This window comes from Hylobates moloch, unplaced genomic scaffold (assembly GCF_009828535.3).
Source record: "Hylobates moloch isolate HMO894 unplaced genomic scaffold, HMol_V3 SCAFFOLD_13, whole genome shotgun sequence".
NCBI classification, from domain to species: Eukaryota; Metazoa; Chordata; class Mammalia; order Primates; family Hylobatidae; genus Hylobates; species Hylobates moloch.
In genome coordinates, this window is record NW_026652288.1 from 10,763,118 (window position 1) to 10,781,780 (window position 18,663).

An 18,663-nucleotide genomic window follows, 5' to 3' on the forward strand; every position below is an offset into this window, starting at 1 on the left:
GCACCCTGAGTAACTAACAAGTAAACAGAGAATTACTTTTCTTCACAGAAGTATTCCAGTCACTATAACCAAGAAGGAATGACTGAACTGAAGTATCATTTTACAAACCTTAATAAATGATATATCAAGACACTGAGCACAAATAGCTGGTAACACACCAGATAACCAGACATTAGTCTTCTTATAGGTGGCCTATGAACCTGGCTTATGAAGTAGTCCTACACCGTCCCCTTCCAAAGTGAAATCTGAATCTGATCAAGCCTCTATATCTAACAACGAATTTACAAAATTACAAGTGAGAGAGAAACATGTTAAACTACACCACAAGAAGAGATCAGCAAAATCCAGGTTTCTTCAACCTGGGGACAAAAGTAAATGAAAGAAGAGGGAAACTCTCTACATTGAGAGATTTAAAAGATATACCTGAACTTAAATTTTTTTTTAATGCCAAAACTAAACTAAGGTGTTTAGGGGTACACATCTGGGTGACAAAACTACAAAGGAAAGCAAGGAAGCATTTGCCATAAAAATAAGAACACTAGAAAAACACAGCAAACTGGATATATAAATGGCTTTAAAAAGACAAAAAAGTCCTCTCTACCCACAAAAGAATAAAAGTTTTTAAAATATGTCAATATTTATCTATTGAATTCAGAAATCACCCTAATAATATATTTCTAAGAAATACGGATAGGCCCAAGATTTGACCTATTACTGTGGCTAATTTATTTTAACAAAAATGAAAAGTGGTATTTCTAACAAAAGTATAGTAACTATGGGGGCATTAATACAATTAAATATTTAATAGTCATTTAAAAATAAGAGCTGAGATTTGGAAAACTGAAATAATTCAATAAAATTAATTATAGGCATATCCGATGACTCACTTCACTGCAATTTCACTGCAACGTAGATTCATGAAATGAAACTCATTTCATTGCAATTTCACTGCAATGTAGATTCCTAAAAGAAATGTGTGAACATATGTACCAAAATCCTTATGAAAGAATACTCAAAGCAGCATTATTCATTATAGTCAAAAAGGAGAAACAACACAAATGTCCATTAAGTGACGAATGAACGAAGTGTGGTACAACCATGTAACAGAATACTATTTAACCATAATAAGAAATTAAGTGTTGATACATACTATAACATGAATGAATGAATGTCAAAACATTAGGCTAGGTGAAAGATGTCACAAAAGACATACATACATGTTGTGTGATCTGATTTATAGGAAGCTTTCAGAATAGGCAAATCCATAAAGACATAAAATAGACTAGTAGTTGACAGGGGCAGGGGGGCAGGGGGAATTGGGGGGAATAAATGCTAATTGGTCCAGGGCTTCTTTGGAGGGTGAGAAAAATGTCCTAAAATTAGGTAATGGTGATGGTTGTACAACTCTGTGAAAATATTCAAAATCACTGAATAAAACAACAAATAAAAATAAGTCAGTCACTCTGACAAGTTTTCCCAAAAAGTCAAACATTTTATACACATAATGGTGCATGGAATGTTCTTTACCAAGAGAGATAAGCATATAAAGGCCACAATTATGATCGGATTTACTTTTTCAGTTGTACTATGTTTCACTATTGGTTTGCTTCCTCAGATCCATTATCCCAATTACTTCAATAATCAGCAGATTTTCTTCTATCTCAATTAACACTTTATAAAGGTTCACATAGCAGAATTAAAGATCAAAGAATATCAATTTATGAAATAACCAGAGATGGCAATCTGCTACTATGAAAGCAATTTAAAGCTAAAAGTGAAACAAATACTTTATTGCAATCATTCTTTAATCAGATAAATTATCATGGTATGCAGGCCGGACGCAGTGGCTCATGCCTGTAATCCCAGCACTTCGGGAGGCCAAGGCAGGCAGATCACTTGAGGTCAGGAGTTCGAGACCAGCCTGGCCAACATGGTGAGACCCTGTCTCTCTACTAAAAATACAAAAATTAGCCAGGTGTGATAGTGAGGACCTGTAATCCCAGCTACTCAGGAGGCTGAGGCAGGAGAATCGCTTGAATCCAGGAGGTGGAGGTTGCAATGAGTGGAGATCGTGCCACTGCACTCCAGCCTGGGTGACAGAGGGAGACTCCGTCTCAAGGGAAAAAAAAAATTATCATGGTATAGAATTTACCATAAAAGTTTTAGTTTCGCTGTACATATTAGAATTTCTATTCAATGCCTACTATTTTTAAAAAAAGTGGAGGGGGGAGCAGGAGTGAAGATCAATCTTATAAAAAAAGCAACAGTAATGAGCTTCTAAATAACATGGTCAAAAGTGGGGTTTTTTTCGGGGGGGGGGGGGGGGTGGGAATCTGAACTGCCTTCCACAAGCAAGGTATCAAACTCCCAGATCATTTAAGCATTCTGAACAAGAACTGGTATATACCCAATCTTACTCAGGACACTTGTTCAAAAATGTTTGCAGATTTAGTTACTAGTATAAAAAAAATTTTTAGAGAAGCAAAGCTAGTGAGAAATATAATAATAGTAAAGAAGGCAAAAGCCAGGTGCGGTGGCTCACGTCTGTAATCCCAGCACTTCGGGAGGCTAAGGCAGGCACATCACTTGAGGTCAGCAGTTCGAGACCAGCCTGGCCAATATGGCAAAACTCCATCTCTACTAAAAATGCAAAAATCAGCCAAGCGTGGTGGCAGATGCCTGTAGTCCCAGCTATTCCAGAGACTGAGGCAGGAGAACCGCTTGAACCCGGGAAGCAGAGGATGGAGTGAACAGAGATTGCAACACTGCACTCCAGCCTGGGCATCAGAGCAAGACTTCATCTCAAAAAAAAAAAAAAAAAAAAAGAATGACGGCAAAGCAGAACCATAAATTCCTTAACCCACAGTCAAATAAAAGGCAAAATTAGGAGCCACAATATTGTAGAATTTTCTAAATGTTTATTGTGGGAAGTTTTTTTTTTTTTTTTTTTTTTCTTTTCAAGATAGGCTGATTAATGTAACATGAACTTCCTTTTTTTTTAGATGGAGTCTTGCTCTGTTGCCCAGGCTGGAGTGCAATCTCGGCTCACTGCAACCTCTGCCTCCTGGGTTCAAGCGATTCTCCTGTCTCAGCCTCCCGAGTAGCTGGGATTACAGGTGTGTGCCACTATGCCCGGCTAATTTTTTTGTATTTTTAGTAGAGACAGGGTTTCATTGTGTTAGCCACGACGGTCTCAATCTCCTGACCTCGTGATCCACCTGCCTCGGCCTCCCAAAGTGCTGGGATTACAGGTGTGAGCCACTGCGCCTGGCCACACAAACTTTTTTTTTTTTTTTAAATGATTATACTTTAAGTTCTAGTGCACAACGTGCAGGTCTGTTACATATGTACACATGTGCCATGTTGGAATATTAATATGTATATATCCTTCCAGATGATTCAATGAATTTACTATGTTCCTACTATGTAAATCACAAGTGGGTATGAAATAATGGCATACTGGTATTCAAGCCAATTCTTTATAAAAGAATCAAGAAGAAAAAGCTGCAAGTAATACTTGCTTCCATACAACAATTTAAGTAAGTATTCATGTCATATCTATGTGGACATACTGTTTTGGAACATTAAACAAATGTTTTGAATCAAATCTCCTAAAAATGACTGCACTGTTACCATGTAAATGAAGCATAAGACTTGGCACACAAAAATCAACTCATGAATAATAAAGCACTCATAAAAAAAGGAAATAAACTTATAAAAGTTAGTATGCTTACCTGAACCACCCAGGGGCTATTGGCAAAGGCCATAATATCTCTTTCTTCCCAAAAAAAGGCAGAATCTGATCTTTTTATCATTTCAAACTTACTAAGAAGCTTCATAGCATAAACTTTCTGCGATGCCTTATGACGAACCTGTTGATTTTTTAAAACACAAAAATCAATACTTTCATGTTATGAGAAAGGTAAACAGATGATACTATAATGCTATTATTAAAGACTTCAGTTACAAAAAAATGGTCCTTAGCTAACAAAAAGTAAAAGCAAAACATTTTTAATGAAAGAAACAAAGGAGAACATTTCTAACAACCTAAGTATTTCATGAAATATATAATACTTTTAAACACTAAATTCAATATACAACTCTCTCATTTCAACTAAATGAAGGTAAATTCGTGAAGCTTCATTCTCTCATATTAATTAAGCTAACCAACTTTAAGAATGAGGTATTGTTAAATAAGAAACTTAAAATATATGTCTACTGAAAAAAACCATTTATGTAAGTAGTCTGAAACATCAATGTATACACATCCCTCACTATCTGCCCGTAAAAACCTAATAAATTTAGATATCAAGGGATACATATGATTTTGTTAAGTCACTCTTATTTCTCTTTAGGTGCCCTAATTAAAGGTTTATTTGTTTGTTTGTTTGTTTGTTTTTTAGGAAAAAAAATACTACCAACGATGAGGTCATTTGACCAATTTCTATGTTTCCAATTAGACTGCAAAATCCATAAAGGCAAGAAGATTGTCTATTTTTGATCACCTTTTAATTCCAAGAACATAGCAAACTGTCCACCAGAGAGCCAATAAATATTTAATGAATAATTATAACAGTTAGCATTTATTAGATAAGTAACAACTGCTAAAACTAATACTTGGATGTCTAATAGGATGCCTAAAACTGAAACTCCTAATCTTCACCCCTGAATTTATTCCTCCCACAGTTATTCCCCGTTTCAGTAAATGGTAGCTTCATCCTTCTAGTTGCTCTAGCTAAAAAACCTTTGGCACCTCTTTTTCTCTCAAGCAGCTTATCAAATTTATCAGCAAATCCTGTCAGTTCTGCCTTCAAGAAGTTTCAGAATCCAACCACTGCTAACTACCTCCACTGATACCACCCTGGTTCAACATATTTTATTTCAATTTCCAACTTGTTTCCCTGCTGTCACTCTCTTCTTATCCACAGCCTAGTCACCCTTCTAGAATATAAACCATTTCCTGTCATTCCTCTGCTTAAAATCCCCTAACAGCTTCCCATATCATCTCTGCATGTTCCCTCTGCCTGGAATCACCTCCTGTAGCTGGCTCAATCCTTCACTTCCTCAAATCCCTGTTCAAATCATACCTTCTCAATGAGGTCTACTGTGATCAATCTACTTAAACTTTCAGCTCACTATCCTCTTCTGCTGCCAGCATATTCCATATTAGCTCACTGTCCCCTTCTGCTGCCAGCATATTCCATATTCCATTCTCTGTGTCATGTTTTTGCTTCATCGTACTTATTACCATCTTACATCCCATTTTTAACTTATTTATCACCTATTTCTCAGCACCAGAATATAAACCCAATGAAGGCAAGGATTTCTGTATTTGGTTCAATGTTTAATCCCCATTGCCTATTATAATGTCTGGCACATAATAACCTTTCAATAAATATCTGCTGAAAGAACAGATTTACTAAGTACTTGGCATGTGCCAGGCACTGTGTGTTTTGATACATATATTATCTTACTTAATCTTCATTCCCAGTGAGGTATTATTTCCCCATACTACAAATGGGAAATCTGAGGCACAGAGACATCAAACTGCCCAAGGGCTATATACATAGTAAGTAGAATTAACTCAAGATGGATTAGGGACTTAAATGTAAGACCTAAAACCATAAAAACCCTAGAAGAAAACCTAGGCAATACCATTCAGGACACAAGCATGGGCAAAGACTTCATGACTAAAACATCAAAAGGAACGGCAACAAAGCCAAGACTGACAAATAGGATCTAATTAAACTAAAGAGCTTCTGCACAACAGAAGAAACTATCATCAGAGTGAACAGGCAACCTACAGAATGGGAGAAAATTTTTGCAATCTATCCAGCTGACAAAGGGCTAATAACCAGAATCTACAAGGAACTTAAACAAATTTACAAGAAAAAAACAAACAACTCCATCATAAAGCGGGCGAAGGATATGAACAGACACCTCTCAAAAGAAGACATTTATGCTGCCAACAAACATGAAAAAAAGTTCATCATCACTGGTCATTAGAGAAATGCAAATCAAAACCAGCATGAGATACCACCTCATGCCAGTTAGAATGGCAATCATTAAAGAGTCAGGAAACAATAGATGCTGGAGAGGATGTGGAGAAATAGAACACCTTTATGCTGTTGGTGGGAGTGTAAATTAGTTAAGCCACTGTGGAAGACAGTGTGGCAATTGCTCAAGGATATAGAACCAGAGGCCAGGCGCGGTGGCTCACGCCTGTAAACCCAGCACTTTGGGAGGCTGAGGTGGGCGGATCACCTGAAGTCAGGCGTTCGAGACCAGCCTGGCCAACATGGTGAAACCCCGTTTCTACTAAAAATACAAAAATTAGCTTGGCATGGTGGTGCACACCTGTAATCCCAGGTACTGGGAGACTGGGGCAGGAGAATGGCTTGAACCCGGGTGGCTGAGGCTGCAGTGAGCCAAGATCGCGCCATTGCACTCCAGCCTGGGTGGAAAAAAAAAAAAGATCTAGAACCAGAAATACCATTTGACCCAGCAATCCCATTACTGGGTATATACCCAAAGGATTATAAATCATTCTACTATAAAGACACATGCACACGTATGTTTATTGCAGCACTGTTCACAACAGCAAAGACTTGGAACCAACCCAAATGCCCACCAATGATAGACTAGATAAACAAAATGGCACATATACACCATGGAATACTATGCAGCCATAAAAAAGGATGAGTTCACGTCCTTTGCAGGGACATGGATGAAGCTGGAAACCATCATTCTCAGCAAATTAACACAGGAACAGAAAACCAAACACCACAGGTTCCCACTCATAAGTGGGAGTTCAACAATGAGAACACGTGGACACAGGGAGGGGAACATCACACACCAGTGTCTGTCAGGGGACGAGGGGCTAGAGGAGGGATAGCATTAGGAGAAATGTAGATGACAGGTTGATGGGTGCAGCAAACCACCATGGCACATGTATACCTATGTAACAAACCTGCATGTTCTGCACATGTATCCCAGAACTTAAAGTATAATAATAATAATATTTAAAGGTAATCTGCAGGCAGAATCTATACTATTTCTACATATGTTATGTACACAATTAGGATGATTTTCCCAAACAGGGCCAGATTACATCTGTCAACCCAGTATTCCATCCAGTTGGTGCTCCTTTTTACTCAGAGTATGCCAGTTTTTGTACAACAAATTATATGGTTACCCTATTCAGGGATGGAAGAAAGAAGATAAGAAGAAATCAAGCACCTGACCATTGTCTACAGGGTCCGAAATCATTTAGCCTATGTCCACCTTCCCAACTTAAATCTTGTCATTTTCTTCCCGTTGTTCATACTTCAGATACACTTATCTTCTCTCAGTTCCTCTAATATAACGAAACTTTCCTCAGGATCTTTATGGGTACTGGAAAGGTATTTAAAAACCCATCATAGTACCTAATTCAACCTCTCCCATAAGGACACTACCTCCTTATCCATTCAGTTTAAATATAAAACTCCTCAAAGAGGTCTTCTCTGATCACCCTAACTAAACTAGGAACTCACTGTTCTCAACCATAGAACCCTATTTGTTTTCTTCCTAGTAGATATCATAATTTGTAATTTTTGATGTTGTTTCTTTGTATTTATTGCCTGTCTCCCATAATGGAATGTAAATTCAACAAGGATGGGGATTATGTACGCCTATTTTGTTCTCCATTATATCCCTAGTGCCAAGTACAATGGCAATAAAACAGGCACTCACTAAATATTTAATGACTCAATTAATATCTGCAAAAATTTATTTTACAAGTGGCCACACCATCAATTTCCAGTTTTAAAAAAGATTCAGCAGGTAATATTTCCAGTTATCTTTTGTCAAATACTATCCACATGTACAGTTAATACTTATATTGATGAAAATAAGGTAAACCAAAGATATGCTGGTGTCTTCTCCAGAGGAGACAGGGAAGAACCATGACACCAGATACTCTATAAAATGCAATAAAATTTTAGAAAATCATAAAATGCTATGCCTCTTTAATAGGAAAAGTTTTGTTCCCCCCTCCAATAAAAGCCAGGTACAAAACTGTATTAGGGGAGTGGGTTTGAACAAATCACTGATGGAAAATACAAATAAGTCCGAGGATGACACAATACATTTGTATACTTATTACTCAGAATCCTGCACTTCTGGCCATGACGAAGTAATTGGTACCAGCTAGCCCTCCCATTGTAAACAACCATCAAAAATGACAAAACACACAAGGCAACTGTATTCAGGTTTTGTAAAATAAACACAAGACTGTAATTCCCGAGAGAAGAGAAACTCACCAAGTCAACCCCATAATTGCCCAGAAACTCTGATAAAAGTCAATATTGCAACCAGTGTGCAGCATGTAATTTCATGTTTCTGCTGAGTTGAGGAGGCAGAGATCAGAGTTTAAGACAAATGAAGAAGCTAAATTATTCTGGGCAGGAAACTGGAAAGTAAGGAGAGGGAGATCCCTAGAAGTCACAGGCGTGTACTTGGCTAAAGGCTGGGCTATCCAGAGAGAAAGCAGTCCAGGTTTATTAGAGACCAACTGCTTTGGGGTTATGGTAAAACATAAACACTAGAGGTTAAGTGGCATTGGAAGAACACAGGATTTCCAGACAAGCAAAAGTAGACAAGGGCAGGTGTCGTGGCTCACGCCTGTAATCCCAGTACTTTGGGAAGCTGAGGCAGGAGGACTGCTTGAGCCCAAGAGTTTGAGACAGCCTGGGCAACACAGTGAGACCCTGTCTCTTAAAAAAAAAAAAAAAAAAAAAAGGTAGAGAAACCTTGCTAATTTCTTGGACGTCCAGCTGACGCATCTTATGAAAAAGAACCAGGCTCTAAAGTAAGACCTACTCTAGCACAAATCTAACAAAGCCTAATATTAAACCCTAAAAGATCCAAAGGGAAACACAGTTTGGAGGTTGCATCCTACAAATGTCAAAGAACTTGGGGGCCGCGTGCAGTGGCTCACGCCTGTAATCCCTGCACTTTGGGAGGCCGAGGCGGGCGGATCATGAGGTCAGGCGATTGAGACCATCCTGGCTAACACGGTGAAACCCCGTCTCTACTAAAAATACAAAAAATTAGCAAGGCATGGTGATGGGGTGGCGGGCACCTACTTGGGAGGCTGAGGCAGGAGAATGGCATGAATCCGGGAGGCGGAGCTTGCAATGAGCGGAGATTGCGCCACTGCACTCCAGCCTGGGGGAAAGAGCGAGACTCTGTCCCAAAAAAAAAAAAACTTGGGAAACATCTTGATCTTTCCACACATCTACATTTACAAAGTGTAAAACAGCCTGCAAGAGTTAAGGATGAACAGCAAGTAACTGGACAGCCTATCAGAATGAAAATCAATAGTATTCAAAGAAAAATAACAAAACCCCAGAGTCTCCACCATACATCCACAAGGTACAGTATATAATTTAAAAATTACTATATAGGCAAAAAGGAAAATGCGACTCATCATCAAGAAAAAAGCAGTCAATAGAAAATGGCCCCAAAAGATGTTAGATTCAACCGACAAATACTTAAAAATAGCTCTTATAAATATGTTCAAAGAACTAAGGGAAAATATATTAAAGAAATAAAATATAGTCTTAATGAGTGAATAGAAGTAAATATCAACAGAAAAATGGAAACTAGGCCGGGTGCAGTGGCTCACACCTGTGATCCCAGCACTTTGGGAGGCTGAGGTGGGTGGATCACTTGAGGTCAGGAGTTTGAGACCAGCCTGGCCAACATGGTGAAACCCCGTCTCTATTAAAAACACAAAAATTAGCCGGGCATGGTGGCGTGCATCTGTAATCTCAGCTACTCGGGAGCCTGAGGCAGGGGAATTGCTTAAACCTGGGAGGCAGGGGTTGCAATGAGCCGAGATGGTGCCACTGCACTCCACGCACTCCAGTCTGGATGAGAGAGTATGACTCCATCTCAAAAAAAAAAGGAAACTATATGGAAGTCAGTGAACTTAAACACAAATCAATCTGAAAAAGACAAAATGAATAAATGAAAATGAAAAGACTCAGGGGATTCCAATACCATTTTAAACAGTCTAAAATATGTGTAATTATAAATGGATTAAATACTCCAATTAATAAACATAAATTATAAAAACTGATTAAAAAGCAATTATAGTTCACATACTTATATATAATAATTATATATTGATATGGTTTGGATTTGTGCCTCCACCCAAATTTCAGGTCAAATTGTAATCCCCAGTGTTGGAGGAAGAGCCTAGTGGGAGGTGACTGGATCATGGGGAGGGACTTCCTCCTTGTTGTTCTCCTGATAGTGAGTTTTCATGAGATTTGGTTGTTAAAAGTGTGTCGCATTCTCCCTCTTTGTTCTCTTCTTCCTTCTCTGGGCACGTAAGACTTGCTTGCTTCCCTTTCACCTCCTGCCATGATTGTAAATTTCCTGAGGCCTGCCCGGCCACGCTTCCTGTACAGCCTGCAGAACTGTGAGTCAATTAAACCTCTTTTATGAATTATCCAGTCTCTCAGGTAGTTCTTTACAGCAATGTGAGAATGGACTAATACATATATCTAATATACATATTATATATAAATATATACATAAGTTATATAGTTTAATTATGAGGTCAAATGAGTTGAAAACAAATGGAGAAAGATATACCATGCAAACTGCAAGGGTAAGAAAGTTGGCATATAAATAATATAGCAGACTACAAGGCAAAGAGTATTAAGAGATAAAGAAGGTAATTCAGATAAAAGGGGTAATTCATTACGGAGGCATAACCATTCTAATTACGTATGCATCTTCAATAAATGAGCCTGAAAACTAATAACATAAAAACTAACAGAACTAAGAAAGAAACAGACAAATCTATACCTTCAGTTGGAAATGATAATACCCCATGGTCTTAGTTTAGGTTGTTCGGAGGTTGAATTACCTCCAAGGTCACCCTGACCAAAATTTTTAATGCAGGGATAGGAGGCTAGGGACTCTCAGTATTTGATAGAACAAGCAAACAAATCATCAGTATGGATATAAAGAAAATATAGCCCAAAATGAAAACTGCCTAAACAAATTATAATTACAAAGATTATATTAATAGATTACATCACTTCTCATTTTAAAATATTTTGAAATTTGGGAGGTTAGCCTAGGCAGCTACAGCGGCGGAGGGGCAGGGGCTGGTATGGGCTGAGCGGTGAGAGCCTCATGGCGGAGGAAGACAGCGATCAAAAGGCCGAATGCCTCAGAGAAGAGCTTGTGGCCACTGTGGAGTCCGGGCTGGGCCCTGTGGGGCTTAGAGGTGTGGGCGACGGCAGAGGCGGTACTGGCAGCTGCAGAGGCAGCGTTGCGATCAGCTGTCGGGGTTATTGCCGACGCTTCTGTCAGGTGGTTGAAGATTATGCTGGAAGATGGCAGGTCCCTTTGCCACAGCTTCAGGTTCTTCAGACTGTACTTTGTTGTTTTACAACAGCCAGTGCATCATTCCCAGATGAATGTGAGCACGTACATGTTTTGAGTAGCCTTGCTGTGAGTTTCTTCGAGTTGCTGCTGTTCTTTGGAAGAGGTGAGTTTTATGAAGAGCCCTTAAAGGATATTCTTGGATCATTCCAGGAATACCAGAATCACCTCCGCAGATACGGAAATGTGAATCTGGAACTGGTGACTCGAATCATTAGAGATAGCGGCCCACGGGAAGATCCAGTGTCGCAAGCTGTCCTTAAAGCTCAGCCAGCATCTCAGGAAATAGGTACTTCAGGAGATTAGAAATCAAACCAACATTTGTAATAAGCAAATACACTTTCATTTAGTAACTAGAGCAGTAATAGTGATTTTTCTTCATTTTATAATACTGAATAATGGAGTGCTGTATTTTCAAGTGAAAAGTGTTTGTTTTTCTAACCTGGCCCACAGTGATTTCTGACACCAGGTTTGGTACATTTATTTATCATAATAGAAATTCTGAGTGGTAACACATCTACTAGATGTTATTTATTTACAGAAAGTGTATTCTTGTCACTTCAGTTATATTTTTAAAATCTGTTTAAGGAGGCACTTTTTTTTTTTTTTTTAAGAAACGAAAACTCTGCTTTTCATGAAAGCACATGGAATCTCCCTTCCCTTACACAGGAAACTCCATGAGGGCTGAAACTGTGAATTTTTGTCACACTACTGCATAGCTAGCCCAATGCTTGGTACAGAGTAGATGCTTAATATAATGATGACATGGTGAATGCATGAGTGAATAAGTGACTAACTGAATGAATAAATTTGAATTCCAAATACTCTAGAGCAGTATTTCCCAAACTTCACGCATTAGAAGTTTTGTCTCATACCCTTACTACCTGCGTATTTCTTTGATATCACCTCCTGTCCAATCTGATTTAACAGTGGTCCTTTGTAAGCCAAAATTTCCCTTCAAGGCAGGAGGGTTTGTCAACTGCTCTTAATTTGTTTTTAAAATGTTCCCCATATTATTCCTGAACCCCAGAACATTCTGAATCACCAAAACTGTAGAATGGAAGCTTAGCAACAGTGAATAAGCCCAAAAGTGTAGAAAACATTTTAAAGTGTGGAGAGAGCCTATGGAGTTCAGTTACGAGACAGCCAAGAGGAAAAAAACAAGACCTCCCAATCCTGGAACCAGTTAGACCTTGGTTTGGTGAGAAAGACACTTCATACCACAGATTTTATTGAGCAGGTTATTTCTGTTAGTCACAGGTTAAGGAGTTAGGGTGGGTTGTGAATGCAGTTGAGTGGAGAAGGAGCTGTGATAGGATGAGAGGTAGGATAAGTCTAGGGCTAAGGTATACGTGACAGTGTTATGAAGAACCCAAGAGGTAAAGAGGACACTGGTGTTTGATGTGTGGATCTTGGAAAGGGATTAAAAAAAAGAAAACTGAAAAGGGAGAGAGTTGGAGCTGAGGAGGAAGAGTTGGATTACTGAAGAAATATGAAGAGTCAAATATAGGAAAGGAAAGGGTGACAGACTGGAGGAAATTATGAGGAGGCTGCATGTGCCCAGAGGGGAAGGAGCTAAACAAAGAGCTTCAAGAGAAGTGAGGACAGGCGAGAAGGAAGTTTGAGCTTTTAAGGGAGATTTAGGCTTCACTACATAAGATCTAGAATAAACCTGTTGTTGGTTGGTCTGAGGGCTGATGGCCTTTTAGGCTGGGAATTACATTAAAATAATAAATATTCCTTTGATACCTATACTAGCATACCTCACACTGGGAAAAGCTGCTCTAGAGCCTCATTTAAATGGATGACTTTTCCCTAGTTGGTGATCATTAGGGTAAAGACCAGACTGAAGTTATCTTTGCATTAACTATACAAATCAGTGTTTGCATATCATATACTGTAAATGGAATTGCAAGACAAATGTTTAAGCCAAAATAAAATATTCATAAGCACTCTGGAAGCTACTGATTAAGTGTAAGTAATTAAAATACTTCTGGATTCAAAATCATACAAATATGGGTTCCAGGTCCTGCTCTGCCACTTAACTCTTTCTCCTCGGGCAGGTCATTTGACCTCTCTGAGACTCAGTTTTGCAATCTATAAAGCTAGTATCATAATACCCATCATAAGGTTGTTGTTAGGTCTAAATAAGTTTATGTAGCTAACGGTGTTTATATATTTTTAAATTGTGTAAAAGTATTAATTAGTAATTATCCTTAGTGATACCTGAATCTACATTAATAAGCAGTCCTATTTGGCACTACTTTTGGATTAATTTTATCTTTAAAATATACTTTTCTTGTAAAAAAATTTTTTTGAAATTTGAAGGATTGATATACAGTAACTATATATACAAGAATCCTAAATGCAAAGAGCCAAGTAAGTAATGACAAGAATCATGGCTTACATCCATCTTCTATATTAAATGACCAAGCTGGAGTAACAATTCCTTTGATTTGTATAGTGTTGTAAAATTTATAGAATACTGAAAATAAATGCACAGGAAAGGAATATGAAAACACAGGTGGGGAGTTGGAATTTAAGGAATGAATTATCCTAGACTTGAAACTAGAAAACCCTCTTACAACAGATAGACCAGATTTTCAACCGATTTGTGTTCAATTAGCAGGTTATCTCAAATAGTCATTCCAGCAATGTTGTTAAATATAGTTTAAAATATGTCAACAGTGTTAAAAAGAAGTTGCTTAGGCCGGGTGTGGTGGCTCACGCCTGTAATCCCAGCACTTTGGGAGGCTAAGGCAGGTGTATCATCTGAGGTCAGGAGTTCCAGACCAGCCTGGCCAACATGGCGAAACCCCATCTCTACTAAAAACACAAAAATTAGCTGGGTGTGGTAGCGAGTGCCTATGATTCCAGCTACTCAGGAGGCTGAGGCAGGAGAATTGCTTGAACCTGGGAGGTAGAGGTTGCAGTGAGCCAAGATCACACCATTGCCCTCCAGCCTGGGTGACAGAGCGAGACTCTGTCTCCCAAAAAAAAAAAAAAAAAAAAAAAGAGTTGCTAACATAGTCCTTCTTCTTCTTTTTTTTGAGACAGAGTCTTGCTCTGTCGCCCAGGCTGGAGTGCAGTGGCGCAATCTCGGCTCACTGCAAGCTCCGCCTCCCAGGTTCACGCCATTCTCCTGCCTCAGCCTCTCCGAGTAGCTGGGACTACAGGCACCCGCCACCACTCCCGGCTAATTTTTTGTATTTTTAGTAGAGATGGGGTTTCACCGTGGTCTCGATCTCCTGACCTCATGATCCACCCGCCTCGGCCTCCCAAAGTGCTGGGATTACAGGCGTGAGCCAGGGTGCCCGGCCTCCTTCTTCTATATATATTTACACCACTCTTCAAATCTTCACTTTAAGAACAAATCAAATTTTGAATGCTGCTTAACTTCATTAGAGAAAGCAATCCATACAACATTAAGAGCCAATTTTAATTTATATGGTATTATTACCTATGCTTGACTCAGAACATGACAAGAACGGTTTTTAAACTTCTGCTATAAAGATATCAACAGAAGCTAAAATATACGTCAGCTGGTAGAAAAGTTAAATATTTAAACTAGCAATATTTACATATGAGATAACTAAACAGAAAAACAAATATACCTAGAAGGAAAAAGATATTCATTTATATAAAATGAAATCACACAAGATAGGCATAAGATGGCTTTTGAATATGAGAAAAATGCTGACTGACTTCACTTTTGGTAATTCTTCATGTAAAACTGCTCCCCTCTATGTGTTTCCATAGCACTTAAAATAATCTATTACTTGTGAACATGTCTACTTCATAAGCTCCTTTAGGAAGATAACACATACTTTCATTTGTGAGACTGCGTAGTGGTTGGCACAATGCTAAACTGACTAATTCAACAAAATCATGTATCTGTAGGATATCTACAAAACTTAAGAATATTTTGGCTATGTGTTCTAGTTCATAGGGCCTGAATTTCACTTAAACTGCTTTGACAGGACAGTTCCTGGCTCATAAATCAAGAGCTAGGAACCATCAGCTTGTGGTCTTTGACATAACTTAATCTACAGAGAAAACATTAAGAGGCAATAAGCTTATTTATGCCAAATATCTATACCATACCTTCATAATTCATTAGCAGTCATGTTACAAGTACCACAATAAAGTGCTATTACTTTAGCAAAGCTGGTTTCCACTGATTATCCTTTGAGGGTGTCTCTTTCCAAGTTATTTTATTATTATTTTCCTCAGCATCTCTGTAGATTTCCCTTTATTCTCCAACTCCTTCTCCTTTATTCAATACAGATGGACAGACAGATGAACAGTCAGATATAGTGACTGTTCATTATCACACCATATGGAGTAATGTTTAAAAGCATGGATTTGCCGGGGTTGGTGGCTCACGCCTGTAGTCCCAACACTTTGGGAGGCCGAGGCGGGTGGATCATGAGGTCAGCAGTTCGAGACCAGCCTGACCAACATGGTGAAACCCTGTCTTTACTAAAAATACAAAAATTAGGCGGGCATGGTGGCAGGTGCCTGTAATGCCAGCTACTCAGGAAGCTGAGGCAGGAGAATTGCTTGAACCCAGGAGATGGAGGTTGCAGTGAGCCGAGATCACACCATTGCACTCCAGCCTGGGCGACAGAGCAAGACTCCGTCTTAAATAAATAAAGAAACAGCAAGCGTGGATTTAAAGGTCAACAGACCTGGGCAAACTCCTAGCTGTTAATAAACTATGTGGCCAATTTACCTAATCTCTAAATTTCAGTGGCTTCATCTACATAATATCATAGAGTTACTGTATAGACAAAATGAGATAATGGCTATAAATATTCAGTACACAGAATATCCTCAATGAAAATGTTAGCTGACTCCACCACAGACAAATGGAATTTAGCTCATTCTGTTACGTAGTATGACATGAATTTCCCGTCACTAGCCTATGAGTACCTAAAGGATAAAAACATTGCTCCTGTTACAGTGTTTCTCTTTGTAGAGAAAAGATTGCTATATCCCTTGTTTTTAATTTTAAAAGTGGATGAGTGTAAAAACACCATCTAACTGGCTATACATCTGAAAAAAACAAAAAACAAAAAAATAAATAATGGTCAAAAAGTTAACAGGGGTTATAACATAACTGATAAAATCTTTGGCAATTTTTATTCTTATTTTTATTTGTACTTTCTGAAGCTAATATGTAGAGCTTAAAAAAAACTTTAGATGAGACATTCCTAAGTGTAGCCAGAGACATACTTGGTGATATGGTGTGGCTGTGTCCCCAAACAAATCTCATCTTGAATTCCCATGTGTTGTGGGAGGGACCCAGTGGGAGGTAACTGAATCATGGGGGCAGGTCTTTCCTGTGCTGTTCTCATGATAGTAAGTAGTAAGTCTCATGAGATCTAATGGTTATTATAAGGGGGAGTTTTCCTGCACAAGCTTTCTTTGCCTGCTGCCATCCATGTAAGATGTGACTTGCTGCTCCTTGCCTTCTGCCATGATGGTGAAGCCTCCCCAGCCATGTGGAACTGTAAGTCCAATAAATTTCTTTCTTTTGTAAACTGCCCAGTCTCGGGTATGTCTTTATTATCAGCGTGAAAACAGACTAATACACTTGGAAAATCCTAAAATGGACCTCCTCAAACACTTATGGACAAAAACTTTTGAACATCATTCTAAGTAAAACACCTCATTTTAAATTTTCAAATTTATTTTTATTATCAAAAATATATTATTTTTATAAGAAGATCCAATGAATCTACTTGACAGACCTGGAGCAGTTACTGTTTCTACCACAGATACATGAAAAAAATGTCCTCACATTTTCTGTTTGTGACAGCCAAGATCGTGGGGAATACAGGAATTACAAAAACATGTTGAAAGAGAGATAATTGTTGCAACTTAGAAATAACACTGTAAACAGTGAAGAGCCTGTTTTATTCCAAAAAAGGAATTAAAAAGTTGAGTTTACATGAGTAGCATTGGAAAATCATGTCCCCAACATCCTTGCCTCCTGGTTGGTTCTACTTTAAAAGCTTGGCTTAAAACTAAATTAAAAGCCAATGGATGCCCAGGAAGCAATAAGCCCAGTGATCAGGAAGGATCACAGTCAATTCTTCAATGAAAACTTTCTATATTCAAGTTTCTGTGCTATACAGGATACTGAAAGACAAGAAAAATCTAACTCCAGATACGATCTGGTTGCACACACACACATTAGTTACCAATGTCTGGGTTGAACTGACAAATGCCTACAGTAAGGGTTCTCCTTTTCTTCCTGCTGCTCTACAGATATTCCTCCAAAACTGTGTTCCTGACTAAATAAGATAATCTTCCCAGATATGAGTGAACTATGTAGAACAGCTATGAATCCCTGATGTAAATGCCAAAAGTACTTGAAAGACACAGTTCCTGCATCCAAAGTTTTACATTATTAAAAAAAAAAAGAAATCAAAGTACATATATAAACTATAGCACAAGGCACACACACACACACACACACACACACACACACACACACACACACACAAAGAGCATGCTCTGAAATGAGCAGCCTGCTACAATGAATAGCTCAGTGGAAGAAAAGGGTTAAAGATTTTTTTTTTAATTGGCAACACCTTAAAAGGCAGCCTGGAAGGCCAGGATGAAGATTTCATAGTTCATTTGGTTGGAAAAAGATCCATTAAATATACAGCAGAGATAATACATAAATATATTTTATAAGGTCACCTTGACAGCAGTTTATATTAGTCAGATCAGATGTAGAATTCCCATTTTTTATCTAACTCAATATAAGAAGGTGGGGAAATAAAGAAAAAAAGGTGAAAACAAAACATGTATGCTAAAATGCTCCACTCTTAATTCCACTACACACAAACCAGGAATGGGGATAGGAGTAATACATGAGAACACAAGGATATTTCAAGCAGGAGGAAGATGGTCTGCTAAATAGTAATGTCAGTCTAACTGAGCTTGGATAGTGTGAATTTACAGATGTAATAAGCAGAGTCCTGACACTGTCTTCATCAGCACTTCACAACCTAAGATTAATAGTAACAATGGTGAAACACTGTTAGCAGAAGTGGAAAACAGAACGCAAAGCAGGTGTTCATACATAACTGGATAATGACGGAGTGGCCTGATGAAGGTGATGACAGTAAAAGTGGATGGACTGGAGAAATATTATGAAAGCAGAAACAGGACTTACTGAAAAATTAACTATAAGGGTTG

The 18,663-nt window shown here is 38.4% G+C and overlaps 1 protein-coding gene across 1 annotated transcript in view; it reads right to left on the reverse strand.

Moving 5' to 3' along the window:
• Nucleotides 1–18,663, reverse strand: part of ROCK2 (Rho associated coiled-coil containing protein kinase 2) — a 166,814-nt gene that overhangs the window by 67,432 nt on the left and 80,719 nt on the right. Inside the window, exon 4 of the mRNA XM_032172219.2 lies at nucleotides 3,735–3,872. Coding sequence (XP_032028110.1) covers nucleotides 3,735–3,872 — 138 coding nt within the window. The remainder of the gene's footprint in view (nucleotides 1–3,734; nucleotides 3,873–18,663) is intronic.